Here is a 16348-nt window from a genome sequence, read left to right on the forward strand (position 1 = left end):
GGCCTTGGCTACATTTATATTCAGATTTTTTATTCACCTTTTTTAGTACGCTTCTATTGGGCGTGGCCTTAACTAACACATATGCTTGTATCTAACTAGAATTACCCAGAATCATACGAAAAACAGGCACTTTTGTAGAAAAACTCCACAAAAATACTGCACTATCATGTTCTGACATCCATTCCATTACCGTCCCATAAACATCACCCCCTACTGGCCACCAGCCACTACTCCTCAATACTGACGTATCAAAATATGGTTTGATGGATCTAAGTTTCCAGAGAGTGAAAAAAACCCTTCCTGATTAAGGAGTCCATCTGGTCTTTCATGGTTAGGCATTGATCCAAAGTTACACCCAGTATCTTCATGGTAGATTGAATAGGGTAACTAAGGTTATTGATGCATGGTGGTTTTTTGTTATTAAACGGATGTGGCGAAGCAACAAAGAATTTTGTTTTTTATGAACTTCTAACACTGACAAAACACATTTACATTTGGTGGAGAGACCCTCATGCAAAGGCTGGGAAAACAGAGCAGAATCCAAGACCACGGAAGAGCCAGGCTCACCAGAACAAATAAGCCCTGTGTAGCAATAAAACAAATTCTGGAGAAAAGGACTCGGAGAAAAGGCTGCCTCATGCCAGCAACTTCAATCTAAGGCAGTCTCTCTCAAACTATGTGCCACAAGAGATTTCATTATTTTATTTTTAAAAATTCCCTTCACTAGAATAGATGACACATATATTGTGTAAGTCATCAGTGTTGTGTCTGTATAAGGATACAACCGCCAAGACAAGCATCATTCTTTGAGGCGATTGGTCCATGAAAACTATTGTCAAGTAATTCTAATTTTATTTTTATTTGTTATGCAGCAATAATAATAATAACTTTATTCTTCTATACCGCCATAGTCAGATGACTTCTAGGCGGTTCACAGTGAAGAGAGCTGGGCAATCAACGAATTACAAAATGCATATAGTGAAAGTACAACATATTACACAAGAAATAGAGGACAATAGTATTTTATTTTCCACCTGGAATACATTGAAATTCATTAATAATTTAACATCTATTCCAATACAATAATTCATGTGTCAGTCTTTAAGGTTGAACTCCAAGATTCAAATTGTCAAGTCTAAGATCCTCTGGAAACATTGGCTACAGACAGACATATGTACTTTGGATGATGTGATCTCCAATGGGAAAATTTATTACAACTGCAACAATCATTCGGCATCTCAAAGTCTCAAGCTTACAAATGGTTGCAGTTGAAACAGGCCTTTCAGAAAGAGTTCCCTGATTGGCAAAATTTTAAAAAATCAGTATAGTTTGCCGAGCCTATGTTTCCAGACAGATTTGTTAGGGCATCAGGCCACCATGTAGTATAAATTAATATTTGAATAAGAAACCTAAAACTAGTCTAAAAGACATTTGGAGCATTGCAATAAAGCAGCAGATTTCTACTACTCAGTGGCCAGGGATTTGGACTTGGAGGATGAGATGCATAGCGTTAGCGTCTATGAGACAAACTTGGTTTTTTCTGTTGTATAGAATATTTTGGACCCCTGTTTGTTTGCAAAAGTTAGATAGTTTGAAGTCTAATAGATGCTGGCACTGTCATCTTGAACTAGGGACACTGGATCACTTGTTGTTCTATTGTCCCTTGATACCCAATTTCTGAAAATCTATCTGGGGGAAAATTAATAGGATATTGGGATCTTCTATACCGTTGTCATATGACATTGTGTTATTCGGAACCTTGTTAGAAACTAGAAGTCCAATTAGTGCAAGTCAGAACAGATTACTTCTCATTATGACAGGGATAGTGATGCAGTTAATTACAAAAAACTGGGATAGATTGCATTTTAATTTCTGGTGGGAAACCTTGGTGCCAAGTTTATAGATATGAGCGAATGAACTCGGAACAGCTGGGCCATTACAAAAACTTTAATGAGACTTAGTTATCCTAACTTGAGCAACAAAGTAATCAAGGCTTTGTTAGCGTTTGGATCTTTTTAACTTTGAACTTGGATTTTTCATCTCCGACAAATTAAATTTAAAAACAGAGAATGACTGCAGATGGTGGATGATGAAATGCGTGTTTGCTTATCGACTATCAAGCTGCATTTTGAGTTACATTTGCACTCAAAAACAAGCACACCCATCGCTTAGCAATTCTTTAGCAATTCTATTCTACTTTAATTTCATCATTGTTCCATTTATCCATACATAGCTTAAATAACTCTCAAATTAAGTTTTTTGCTGGTTTTGCAATTTTATAATTTCAATTATAATGTGCCAAGATCATTTGCTCCATTTAGTGTGCCGGAGCTAAAAAAAAAGTTTGAGAGATACAGGTCTAAGCAGTCACAGCAGAGGTAGAAGTGGATGGCAAAACAGGCCCAGAAGTCAAAACTACTGTGGCAAAAGCTATAGGAAGATCCTTTTGAGGAAAAAAATGGCACCGGTAAGCTGAAGAGAAAAAGTCACCGTTCCCCCACATGGGAAAACACCCAGTGCCTGCAACTGTCATATCCGCAGAGAAGGAGCTCACATAGCTTAAAGAGCCCTGATGCTGCTCGGCGCATCCCACAGAGCAAGCAGCATTTAGTTACCTCAGCTGCCATCCGCTGCACTGAAGTCAAGAGTGAAGAGAAATTTCAAGGGCCACTCACCCAATTCGCAGTTAGAGAAAACAGCTAGAAGCCGCCCCTGGCTGCAGCAGACTCTCCCCTTGTCATATAGGCAGCTGGTGAAATTGCTATATGACCCAGTGCAGCTATTTTTTTCTCTCTTTTTTTTTTTTTTCTAACATCTGAGAAAGGGAAGTGACCTGGGGATCCAGGTGTATTTCCTAAAGCTGGCACTGCACAGCCAGAGCGCCCCTCAGCTTGACTGAATTAGACCAGTCCAGGATCTAAGCAGCAGAGACTATGAGCTGGTAGGAGCCCATCAATCTGCCTGCTGGAGATAGAACACACTGATTTACCAGGAGGCTTGTCATCCAATAAACCAGAGTTCAGAATCAGTACTCTGTTCTCCACCTCACCTGCTGAAGAAGAGCACAATCCACTAATTTCTGGATTCATCTCCTGCTGGTACTAAGGAACTCAGCGAGGCCACCTCCCCACTCAATAAATCTTCATAGTAGGTGGCTTTACACCTCCTCTCGTCATCGGATCCTTATATTTTCTTTAACTTTTTTTGTGTGCTTGTATTCTTTATAATTTTTTATATAATTTAATGTTTAAATACTTAAATAGTTCATAAATAGTGGCTAAAATAAAGTTACTTAGCTTTGGATCAGCTCAATTTCTGGTCTCAGTTCATAGAACGGGGGATAACCGACATGTTTCACCCATGTGTTCTGATACGGTTTTTTCAAGGTTATCTCTCCCAATAAATATCATTCCATTCCGAACAGACCATTCTCCTCTCAAAATTTTCAAAATTTATAAACCGCTTGAATCTAAGCAGTATACAAACATCATACATTCACAAATTATAAGAACAAACAAAACATCATGAAATACTACAAATGACTTGACTTAATCTTTCCAATTTTCCTTAATACCAAAATTTAATGAAATTATTTAATGATAAAGCAAAGCCCACTGAATTTAGAGAAAGGCGTTCACGAATAATTGATTTTAATAATTTCTTAAATGACGTACGATCTTTACATAATCTCATTGTTCCTGGGATGGAATTCCAGAGGTTTTTACCAGCAATGGAAAAGATATTTTAGATTTCACATAACTAATCTTATCTTCCTTTAGACTAGTTAGTAACATTCCCCCAGCAGATCTCAAGCTTTTTGCAAGTTATAAACTTCCCACAAGTTGTGAAAACAAGTGAGAGTAGAGTAATACAATATCATGTATTGTGCTAAGTATGTATTTTCCAGTATCTTTCTGTTCATAATTTGGAAACGGTTTGACACAATGGTAAATAAGCTTAATTGATGAGGAAGGTGTGACGCTTACAGGAATGATAATGGACAAATGTCAGGAAGTTCTGTTTCACACAGCGGGTGGTGGGTGCTTGGAATCAAGTTCAAGTTTCAAGTTTTATTAAATATTTGATGAATCGCCTATTAAAAAATTTCAAGGCGATGTACATATTCAGAGTAAAAGTATTCAAGAAGCTAAAATATAACAAATATTGACATATTACACTATAAATTTCATCCAAAACATACATGAGGGGTAAGGAATAAAATAAAGTTACAATGTTGGGTTAGAAAAAAGGGAAAAACAAAAGGCTAGGTTTAACTTTATCAAAACACAAGATAAGGCTGTCTCTAAAGCAAATAAACACTTTGAGATTAAAGATGATCTTTAAGTAAGTGGGTTTTTTTTTTTTTTTCTTTTTTTTTTAAAGGAATAAAACGATAAGGTTTAAGCCAATATTAAAAAGTATTCTTAGGTCAATCAGGAGTAAAAGCGTCTTTAAATAAATAAGTTTTTAGTAATTTTTTAAAAGTTGTAATGTCCTGTTCAGTTCTAATATATTGGGGAAGTGCATTCCACCATTGTGGTCCCATTACTGTAAACATGTCGGCTCTTCGTGTACCTATGATTTTCAGAGACGGAATGCACTCCCGGAGGAGGTTGTGGCTGAGACTACTATACTGGGATTCAAACGCAAGTTGGACGCACACCTTCTTGCATATCATATTGAGGGATACGGTAAAGTCAGGTCTCCAAAAAGGAGTACCTAAATGGGCCGCCGTGTGTGCAGGGCACCGGACTAGATGGACCTCGGTCTGATCCAGTGAAGGCGTTTCTTATGTTCTTATGTTAATCAGTGTGTCTGACATCTTTTGTTCCATTCAAGTACTTCAGGTTAATATATCTCCCAGGCTGGCTAGATATCTAAGGTATTTGGATTCTATGCAGAACCACCATTTCAGATAGCATTAAATTCACCAAAGATAAAAAATCCCAAAGAAGCAACCTCAATAATATCGAATTATTGTCCAATAGCCAATTTGCCATTCCTCACTAAACTAATAGAAAAAGTAGTTTTTAATCAGATAACTAATTTCATAGAAAAAACAAATATACTACACCCAAATCAAACTGGTTTTAGAGCAAATCACTCAACCGAACACTCAATGACAGGACTCACAACTAATATACAATATCATTTAGATCATCATAAATCAATTATTCTGATTTCACTTGATTTATCTGCAGCTTTTGATACCATAGATCATCATCTACTCATTAACAGACTCTCTTCAATTGGCATTTCAGGTCATGTGCTAAGTTGGCTTAAATCATACTTCCAAGATCGCTCAGCTAGAGTAGTATTCAATAATTCAACATCTAATAACTTCACCAATTCCTTTGGAATTCCTCAAGGCTCAATTCTTTCACCACTTCTATTTAATATCTTTTTGGCACCTTTACTAACGCTCAGTCAATCTATTGGATTTTCTACATTTGCATACGCAGATGATATCCAATTACTTCATCCTTTAAATCTAGTAGATCCAAAAGAGATAACATCCATAAATAATAAGTTACTACAAATAAGCCAATGGCTTAAGGACAATATGTTAGCGTTGAATCCAACAAAATCTTCAGTGATGTTTTTCCCTTGGAAAACAGAGCTAAAGGAACAATTTTCATCTCAGATACTACTAAACAATATTCCCCTTGAGCAAGTGAATACAACAAAAATATTGGGAGTAACCTTAGATCAAGAATTTAGCTATCATAATCAAATCAGTACAGTGGTCAAAAACTGTTTCAATAAATTGCGACTTATCAGATCATTAACTAAGGTCCTTAAACCGGAAGCACTTAATATTCTTATTCACTCTCTAATCATCTCTAGGTTAGATTATTGCAACTCTATGTACTGTGGTATTTTTTCAGTGACAGGTCCCCTATGGTGGAATGCCCTTCCCCAATATATTCGTGATGAAAAAGATATCTTAATATTTAAAAAATCTTTAAAATCTTATCTATTTAGAGATGCCTTCAATGTTTAAAGCAGATTATGTTTTTAATATTTTAATAGCTGAGATTTTTATGTACCCTTACCTATCGTTTTTCCCCAATTTTCTATTTTTAACGAAATATGTAACTTTTAATCTTTCCATCCCAATTACCTGTTTGTTTTAGTCAAATGTTTATTGTTAATTTGTGAAACTCTTTTACCTTGCTATATATTGTAATGTACATCGCTTAGTGATTTCAATAAGCGATAAATCAAATTCTGTTAATAAACTTGATAAACTTGATAAACTTGGTATAGCTCATAAAGAAATAAGAAGACTACAGATAATACAAAATATAGCAATAAAAATTATAACAAATTCAAAAAAGTATGATCATGTTACACCACTCCTACAAGATGCACACTGGCTACCTATTATACACAGAAAAACGTTTAAAATTATATTACTAACATTCAAAATTCAACAATCACATGAGCCGTTATTTCTGGACAGACTACTAATACCTTACTCTTCACTTAGGACGCTAAGATCGTCGCAACAAAACTTATTAACTATTCCTTCTTTGAAAATAATTGGGACTAGAAGAGCAACCATGTTTTCAGTACAAGCACCCCAACAGTGGAATAATTTACCAATCTATTTACGTAACGAATCATCATTAGACAAATTCAAACGCGGCTTGAAAAGCATTCTTTATAAAGATGCATTCAATACATAGATAGAACATTCCAATAAACGCAGTACCTAATCCCCAAAGAATTAAATTAATAGGACATCAATTTGAAATTATAAGTGCTTTTATAATCTTAATCTTCCTACTTTTCTCTTCTTTTAAAAGATCATTAATATTAATCTTAGTCTTCGTACTCTTTTTATATAAAAGACCATTTACATTTAAACTGATCAATCATTCTTAACATTTTCTCATATTTTGAATTATTTCAAAATAATTAAAGCTTTTTTAATCAATTCTTTTTATATTCTTAAATGTCCCTATCCTTGTGTGCAAACCTTAAATGTTCCTTTTTTTTTTTTTTTTTTTAATTTTATAAATTGTATAAATTGTATTTCTACCCTTTACCTATTTGTTCCATAATGATTAGTCTGTATAATTTTGTCTCATTTGTATTTGTCATCCCTGGCTCTTATTGTATATTAGAATTATGTAATACGCATTGAAATATTTGATATTGCGTAAAATCAAAATTTATTAAACTTGAAACTTGAACTTGTTATCACACACATTTGTGCTAATGCCTTTGGGGATTTCAGACCTCCACCCGAGTAACACAACTCGCTGTGGCAAAGTTCCTCATTATTCCAGGCACAGCATTTCTAATACTATCGTATTTTTTATGAATACTGTTTTATACTTTTTATATATTATAGTTTTCAATACATGGATTAAATAGGTTGAATAACTTAGCTTTTGATCAGTTTTATCCCCTTGCTGACGCGCTTCATTTAACTTTATCAAGGATGGGGAAAACTAACACCCTCTTCTACAAAGCTGCACGGCAACAGCCCTGAAGCCCTTTAAATCTTTATGGGCTTCGGGGCCATTACCATGTGGCTTTGTAGAAGAGGGGGGTAAGTTCATCTTTGCCTAACTTGCTCTTCCGCTGGCAATCAAAGAAACTATGAGAAGTTGAATAATATAGGGATTCTATGCAGGAGCTTTTAGGGTCTATCTGCATCAACATTCCAGAATCAAATTGATGTAATGTCCCATAGTCCTTTGCTGACATTGATTAGGCCATGCTGACAATCAGCACTCAGCAATGTGAGGCTGACATCATCCTACCAACATTCTTTATCAGGCCTCGTGTCCATAAAGATAAAAGTGCTGTACACGCATTGGACTTGAGTCTTTGTCTTTTATTTGGAGTAGACTAAAACCTTTGGAAACTCAAATAGGGTAGGAAGTTGCTATCAACAAACATGCACTATTAATTGGTTGGTAGACTCCTTTATTTATGCTCAGGCATACTCGTTTCCTGAAGGTCATGTTGCAGCTCAAAGTTGTAATGGCATTGGTAGCTCACTTGTTCAGCTTCCATGGGAAATAATTTTTCAGAGCTGCAATATGGACATCTGTTCACAAGTTTAGAGCCCATTACTGTTTTTAGAAAAGTATTTCCAGTGTGATAGGCTTGGCTAATCAGCATTCCTTAATTTCTTTATAGTTAGACTCTAACTCCATTCCTCCAAGGTTTCCATTCCTCCAAGGTCTTAGTTCCAAGCTCCCTCTGATTTTGTTTATTTTTTATACTATTTTCTGCTAAAAATATTTTGGTATCTCTGCTGCAGTGCATTTGTTGCTTTCTTTTGTCTTTTGAAGGTCATCTGTAGCTAGGGAATCCCATGATGTGAGTACATTTTAGCTTGTCCTTGGAGAAAATTAAGTTATTTACCTGTAATACATTCTCTTCAGGGAGAGCAGTATAAGTCCTTGCATGCCTACCCACCTCACCAAGGAGTGGTATTGTACTCAAATGAAACATAGAAATGATCTTGCATAACAGTAGCAGGCAGTAAATGACGCACATGCATATGGAGCAATTCAGAATAATTCTTTTCAGTCCTCTTGAAGGCACACCTAGCTAGTTGGATTTTCAGGATTAGCGCAATGAATGTGCATGAGAGTTGCATACAATGGATTTCCAGTACATGCAAATCTATCATGCATATTCATTGTGGTAATCCTGTAAACCCACTTGGCTAGGTGTGCCTTCAGGATAGGGTTGAGAAGCACTGGCTTAGTGTATTCTTGCATGAGCTCAGTTGATGACAACACCCATGATGGAGTTGAATCCTGAGAAGATAAATATAAATTAAGTATACATGCCATCGCTATGGAAAAAGTTGCCCAAAATCCTTAGCATTTGTTTACTGTTTTTTGGGGTGGGGTTGTTTTTTTTTTTCCAATTGTTGCATTTCTTTATAAGCCTTATTTTCTTACAGACAGTGATAGATGCAAACATCTTTCCAGCTCTTATAAATATTCTGCAAACAGCAGAGTTTAGGACAAGGAAAGAAGCAGCATGGGCAATCACAAATGCAACTTCTGGAGGCTCTGCAGAGCAAATCAAGTGAGTAGCATTAATAGTCCAATATAGACAGAATTCTAATTTGAAAACTATGTATTATAAGCCTTTAACAAGCTGTTTCTTTGTTTTTCTAAGGTATCTGGTAGAATTAGGCTGTATTAAACCACTATGCGATCTCCTGACAGTCATGGATTCAAAGATTGTACAAGTGGCACTAAATGGTTTGGAAAACATCCTAAGACTTGGAGAACAGGAAGCAAAGAGGAATGGCAATGGAATTAATCCTTACTGTGCTCTCATTGAGGAAGCATATGGTAAGAGACAGTTGAACATCAGTTTTAGAGAACATAAGCCATACTGAGTCAGATCAAAGTCCATTAAACCTAGTATCCTATCTCTGACAGGGACCAGTCCATACCAAGAATACCTGGCACTTTCTAGAAAGTAGGTTTCTTATAAATCATTTCCAAGGATAAGCAATGGCTTTTACAAGTCTACTGATTAATAATTTTTAATAGTTTCTCTTTAATAGTTTCTCTTACAATAACTTGTCCTAATCTTGTTTGAATCTTGCTATGTTACTTGCCTTAGCCATGTACTCCAGCAACAGATACCACAATTTAATTTCTAGTGCAATGTGTCTAGTAGGCCTGAATGCTAGTTATGCATCTGAACCCGCAAGTTGCTTGCAGAATACTGTCAATCATCTTATGAACTCTGCCTCCTTTCCAGGGAGCTGATCCTGCCCCCTCATTTTTTTTCTGCAAGCAAGTTACTCAGAAGTGGCTCTGCTCTGTGGCTTTGTTATTTTTGGGTATTTTTTCTAAGCGTTCGATTGGAGGCTTGGTGTCCAGAGCTTTCCACCTTTTGGGACACCTACCTGGGAGAAGATGCAGACTTGTGTTGCTAGCAGGATCAGCCCTTGGGGATGCCTAGCTAGCTAGCCTGCTTTTGCATTTTTAAGCTCAGGGGGCTATCCCCTTCATTGCTGCTCACATCCCTGATTTATCAGGAGCCTGAGTGCAGGCTGTTTGACTCCTTCCTGGCTTGGATGGGATTAATAGTGGGCTGGCTGTGTGGTCCTCTCCCTTCACGGCATGAGGTTTTCTGGGGGTTGAGGCTCATAAGAACATAAGAATTGCCACTGCTGGGTCAGACCAGTGGTCCATTGTGCCCAGCAGTCCACTCACGTGGTGGCCCCCAGGTCAAAGACCAGTGCTCTAAATGAGTCCAGCCTCACCTGCGTACGTTCCAGTTTAGCAGGAACTTGTCCAACTTTGTCTTGAATCCCTGGAGGGTGTTTTCCCCTGTAACAGACTCCAGAAGAGCATTCCAGTTGTCTATCACTCTCCGGGTGAAGAAGAACTTCCTTACGTTTGTAATGAATCTATCCCCTTTCAACTTTAGAGAGTGCCCTCTCGTTCTCTCTACCTTGGAGAGGGTGAACAATCTGTCTTTATTTGCTAAGTCTATTCCCTTCAGTATTTTGAATGTTTTGATCATGTCCCCTCTCAGTCTTCTCTTTTCAAGGGAGAAGAGGCCCAGTTTCTCCAATCTCTCACTGTACTGCAACTCCTCCAGCCCCTTAACCATTTTAGTCACTCTTCTCTGGACTCTTTTGAGTAGTGCCGTGTCCTCCTTCATGTATTAGACCAGTGTTGGACGCAGTACTCCAGATGAGGGCGCACCATGATAACCTTCTCCGATCTGTTCGTGATCCCCTTCATAATAATTCCTAGCATTCTGTTCACCCTTTTTGCCACCGCTGCAACCTTGGTGCGACTGTCAGCCCGAAGGCCAGGTTTATCCGGTGAACCTGTGAAGCAGAGTTCTTCTCCTTTATCCCAACTTCATTCCTAAGCTGAAACAGGCAGGCATATGGCATAGTGTGTAAAGCTATTATAGTCTATGGGGAGTTCTACGAAAGTGACATTTAAAGGTTTTTGCAGCCAAAGCCAACATCACCCACCTTTAAATCCCCTTTCACTGTAATTTTTTTACTTCAGGGAAGACCCATAGGCATTGGCCATCTCAAATTTTAAATGATCTATTTTTTTTCTCTAAAGTCAAAACTTAATTTTGCTTAAAACCAACTGGGATGGACCCTTCAGGCCTTCCTACCCCTATATCATGCCAGGTTTGCACTGGATTACCAGCTGAGGAGCATCCATGTCCCGCATGTGGCAGAGAGCTTGGACACTTGGGCTTAGCCTCATTTGAGTTCCCCAGGTCTGGAGATCTGCAGGAGGTGCATTCCAAAGGGAGGAGACCCTTTCCCGAGCCCTCCAAAAGTGCATTGGCCAAGCGTATAGACACGGTGGCCACGGAGCTCAGAAGGGACCGGCTGGGGGTCTCAAGACCCCCAGTAAAAGGCTTCACCACAGATTGTGAGCCTTATGTGGAATGCCTATTTGAACTGTCAGGGGTCATCAGCGTCTGCATTCATCATATCTGTGGCAGTGCAGGAGAACTCCCCTCTGCATATGCCGCAACCAGGTGAGGACTCAAGAGATGAACCAGGATGTTCTGTCTGACATAAACTAGGAGGATAGAAAGTCTGATTCCATGCCACTATTGTCCCAGGATGCAGTTTTAGAGTCTGGTTCTCTGCATGAGCACAGCGGTAGTGGCCCTGAACTAGGAGAAAGACCCCCATGGTGTGCTGGCAGTTCAAAGACTCTGTGCTCTTAGGCATTATTTCTACCTCACTATGAGAATTGAAGCTGGAAATTCCTCTAGCCCCCCTCTTCACAGTGCTTAATTAGCAGCTTGGTTGCTCTAACTACGTTTTTTCCTTTGCATTCGGCCAACACATGGCCACTGCAAGTGGCTAAGACAATGGCCAAGCTTTACCTGATGGCTCTGGATTTCCAGCAGCTGTTCAGCTGAAGGTGGATTCTCTGCTGGTTCAGGTCAACATACACCTCCTTGCCCTAGTGTAGGAGGTGTGATATTAGAGGATACTCAGGACGTGGTCCTCAAAAGGCAATTTGAAGCTTTGGCCATAGGAATTAAGGCAGGAGCTGTGGCTTTATTTCTTGGTTGTGCTTGCCACATCCGTCTATCTCAAGTCCCAGCCTCGGAGGATGACTATGATCCCCAATTTCTCCTATCTGGGGTGAATTATATAGCAGATGCTCTGTATAATATCAAAGTGTCAGCCTATGCTATCTCTGCCAAGCAGATCAGACAGATCAGGTAGGAGATTCAGCCTCTAAAGCCACTCTGAACAGGCTTCCCTTTCAAGGGCAGATGCTATATGGCAAGGGTCTAGATGACTTGTTGGGCCAGTGTTATGGACCGTAGCTCTAAGGCATATGTGTCAAAACACAAGGCCTGCAGGCCGAATCCGGCCCGCCTGGCCTTTTTATGTGGCCCATAGTAATGCTCCCAAACTTCCCCTTTTTACAGTTCTATGTGTCTTCTCTCCTGCGCTGGTCTGATGTTGCCATCATGTTGGAAAGTCTGCCAGCCTCGGCAGCAATTCAGCGGTGTTGTCCGTGGCTCCCCCTTCCTGCTTTCTGTCTGCTGTAGTCCACCTGGGTGAAAACAGGAAGTTGCGCGTCATTGGATACAGACCGCGGCAGGCATAAAGTAGGAGGGGGAGCCTGCTGAATTGCTGAGGCTGACAGATTTTTTTACTTTGCGGCGACATTGGATTGGCGCTGGAGGGAAAGACATGCTGTGCTGTGAGGAGAGAGGGACTGTTGCTGGAGAGAAAGACATGCTGGGCTGTGAGGAGAGAGAGATGAAGGGAGAGAGGTTGGACCTGGAGTGGTGTGGAGGAAGAGGGAAAAAGATACTTGAAGGGAGAACTGTTGGGAAGAGAAAGGGAGAATTAGTGGACCTGGGGGGCGGGAGGAAGGTAGGCAGACAGGGGAGAGATGGGATGGGGGGCAGATGGGAAGAGAAAGGGAGGGAAGTTGGATCTGGAGATGGAAGGGAGGGAGAAATGGTAAGCCTGGGGAAGGGAGAGAGAGATGCAGCATCTTTTTTTTTTTCCCCTTTAATTTCATTGTTCAGCATCAAGGGGGGAGGGAAGAACAACAACAGAAAAAAGATGGAGCAAAATGTTGGACCAAGAGAAGAGAGGAGGAGAGATAGAAGGAAATAGAAAGCTGGGAAAAGAATGAGATGGGAAATGGGAGAGCTACAGAATGAGAGAAGATTGAAAATTGATAGGTAGCTGAAAATTTAAAAAGAAGGAGAAGGATGAGAAAGAAGGATGAGATTTGAGTGGACAGAGGCTGAAAAGTTGAAAGGAAAAAATCAATATGTTGGAGACAGGGACTGGAGCAAGAGAGAAGAGAAAAAAAAAATGGACAGCAGACACTGGAAAGAGAATTAGAAGATAGATAAAATCAGAAAGAGAAACTGGGACCAAAAGCAAAATGACCAGACAACAAAAGGTAGAAGAAAAAATTGTATTTTCTATTTTTTGATTACAATATGTCAGATTTGAAGTGTGTATCCTGTCAGAGCTGGTGTTAGACAGCAAGCGTGAACTAGGACCTAAAAGAGAGAGGAAAAGTCTTTTTTATTTATTTTGTATATAACACATAGCCGGTGTGGGGTTGGAAAGGTTGTATCCCTAAACTTCTACTAAGACTAACCCCCTCCTTTGCTGGCGCATAGCATGGGTTTTGGCGCCACTGGCAGCGGTGATTAATCTGACGCTCATAGAAGTCCTGTGAGCGTCGGAGCAATTGCCACTACTGCCGGTACTGGGGCCCACGCCGTGCCTTAGTAAAGGAGGGGGTAAGTATCTTAATTAAAAATTTGGCCCGCGACTTAGCCTGTGTTTTAGATTTTGACTCCTTATGTGATTTGAGTTTGACACCCCTACTCTAAGGCCTTGCCAGACAGCAAACCTTGCACAACTCGGGGTCTGAGACATTGGAATTTTCAAGGCTCTCGAGAGATTAAGGTTTGTGACCAGATCTTATTGATACAACGAAAGTAGAAAATTCTAGGAGACTGGCTAGGTTCTACACTTAGGCCCAAATTCACTAAGCAAACCGATTGTGTACCGATCGGTTTGCGAGCCCATTGCGACCAAATTTCCATTCACTAAATAAAACCTGTAACGATCCTCCCATGCAAATTAGAAAAACCCCATGCATAATAGCCAAGCGATTGATTCACTAACAATTGCTTGGCTATTTTTAGTCGGGTTTTACTATTAGCAAACCCGACTGCTGAGACCTGCCATTAACTGAGTTACCATCAGATCTGCAGGTTTTTTGACAGGCCTGCCTGTCTTTTTTTACACACGCAAAATACCTGCCCCATAAAAAAAATGAATAAAAAAGACAGGCAGGCCTGTCAAAAAAAATGTACCCCCAGACACAAACATGCCCCCCAGTCACGGTTGCCCCCCACCCCCGACTGGCACGGCCCTCTCCTTCCCTGCGACCAGCATGGCACGGTCCAACCACCCCCGGCACCAAAAAGTTGGATCTCTCAATTTCCTGATGCTTCCCAATCTCTCTGTACACAGAAAGGGTGGTAAATGCGTGGAACAGTCTCCCGGAAGAGGTGGTTGAAACAGAGACTGTGTCTGAATTCAAGAGGGCCTGGGACAGGCACGTGGGATCTCTCGGAGAAAGAGATAATGGCTACTGCAGATGGGCATACTAGATGGGCCATTTGGCCTTTATCTACCGTCATGTTTCTAGACTTAAGCAAATATTTTATACTCTCCCACTCCCTGTCCATATTGAATCCCCTTCCCTATAATATCAATAGTTTATTGCATGCAACTGGAACTAAATGCCAATGGTGTAGCACCCTTGAACCATACTGTTGAAGAAAGTCCATTACATTTCTTCTCTCTTGTATATATTGTATTTCCTCAACCAGTTATTGACATCCCCCCTCCCTATTCACCACCCACATAACTAAACAACAGAAACAAATATGATACAATTCCCACCCTGTACCAAAAACATATCTCTGTTCAACAACCCAACCCACATCCCTGTTGATTTACACACCTAATTCCTCCCTTAAAAAGAAACATACCAATTCAAGGCAGTGACTAAAAATTCCCCAACAAAGCAGACTACAATTAATCAATGCTGTTAGCCATGAAATGGCTTGAAGATATATTGTAAAAAATATAAGATGAAAATGGGTCTAAAACAGTGTTTCTCAACTCAGTCCTGGAGTACCCCCCTTGCCATTCAGGTTTTCAGGATATCCACAATGAATATGCATAAACTGAATTTGCGTACACTGCCTCCATTATATGCAAATTTCTTTCATGCATATTCATTGTGGATATCCTGAAAACCTGACTGGCAAAGGGGTACTCCAGGACTAAGTTGAGAAACACTGGTCTAAAAGACAGTTTTTTGGTCCAGATGTACTACACAATACCTGCATATCACAGAGGCTGGGGTTTCTTTGACCCATTTTCTTTGTTACCAAAGATAATCTTGTCATTTCATATCAACCAGGAAGTTTGCCTTCCAGCTTTCCAGCCCTCAGGTTCTAACATAAGAACATAAGAAATGCCTTCACCGGATCAGACCTTATGTCCATCTAGTCCGGCGACCCACACACGTGGAGACCAAGCTAGGTGCTCCCTGATGAAGACCCTGTTTACCCGTATCCTTCAATGTGATTCGCAAGAAGGTGTGCATCCAATTTGCCCTTGAAATCCAGAATGGTGGTCTCCCTCACAACCTCCCCCGGGAGAGCATTCCAAGCGTTCACCACTCGCTGTGTGAAACAGAACTTCCTGACATTAGTCTTGGGCCTGTTACCCCTCAGTTTCAGACCATGACCTCTTGTCCGAGTCACATTAGACAATGTGAACAACGATGCTTCTTGCTCTATTTTGTCAAAACCTTTTAGTGTTTTAAAAGTCTCTATCATATCCCCTCTCAGTCTTCTCTTCTCGAGGGTGAACAAACCCAGTTTTTCGAGGTGTTCCTTGTAGTCCAAATTCTCCACACCTTTTACTATCTTCGTGACTCATCTCTGCACCCTCTCCAGCAGGGTTATATCCTTCTTTAGGTAGGGAGACCAGTGTTGAACACAGTATTCTAAGAAGATGAACAGTGTCTTGAAGTTGCTGGATGTCCGGAGGGCTATTTTGCATTACCTGGAGGTTATGAATGACTTTCGTCTCTCAGACCACCTTTGTGTTGACTAATCTGGCTAGGAAGGGGAGACCGGTTTCCAAGGTTACTATTTCAAGATGGATCAGATCAGCTATTTCATCCTGCTACATTGCCTTTGGTAGGCAGCCTCCCTTCATGCTTTGAATGCATTTGATGAAAGGAATTGCCTCTTCCTGAGCTGAAGCCAGGACAAT

The 16348-nt window shown here is 40.0% G+C and overlaps 1 protein-coding gene across 2 annotated transcripts in view; it reads left to right on the forward strand.

Moving 5' to 3' along the window:
• The window catches only part of KPNA1 (karyopherin subunit alpha 1), a 307265-nt gene that overhangs the window by 269295 nt on the left and 21622 nt on the right, over positions 1–16348 (forward strand). The window contains exons 13-14 of one of the 2 annotated variants that reach the window (XR_004539338.1): positions 8939–9066; positions 9160–9301. Coding sequence is in view for 1 of the 2 variants with exons in the window: in XM_033943492.1 (XP_033799383.1) it covers positions 8939–9066; positions 9160–9338 (307 nt within the window). In the remaining variant the exon portion in view is untranslated. Of the gene's footprint in view, positions 1–8938; positions 9067–9159; positions 9339–16348 lie in introns of those variants that run through there. The other variant, XM_033943492.1, reaches the window with a different exon arrangement.

The sequence above is a fragment of the Geotrypetes seraphini genome, chromosome 4, assembly GCF_902459505.1.
Source record: "Geotrypetes seraphini chromosome 4, aGeoSer1.1, whole genome shotgun sequence".
Taxonomy (NCBI): domain Eukaryota; kingdom Metazoa; phylum Chordata; class Amphibia; order Gymnophiona; family Dermophiidae; genus Geotrypetes; species Geotrypetes seraphini.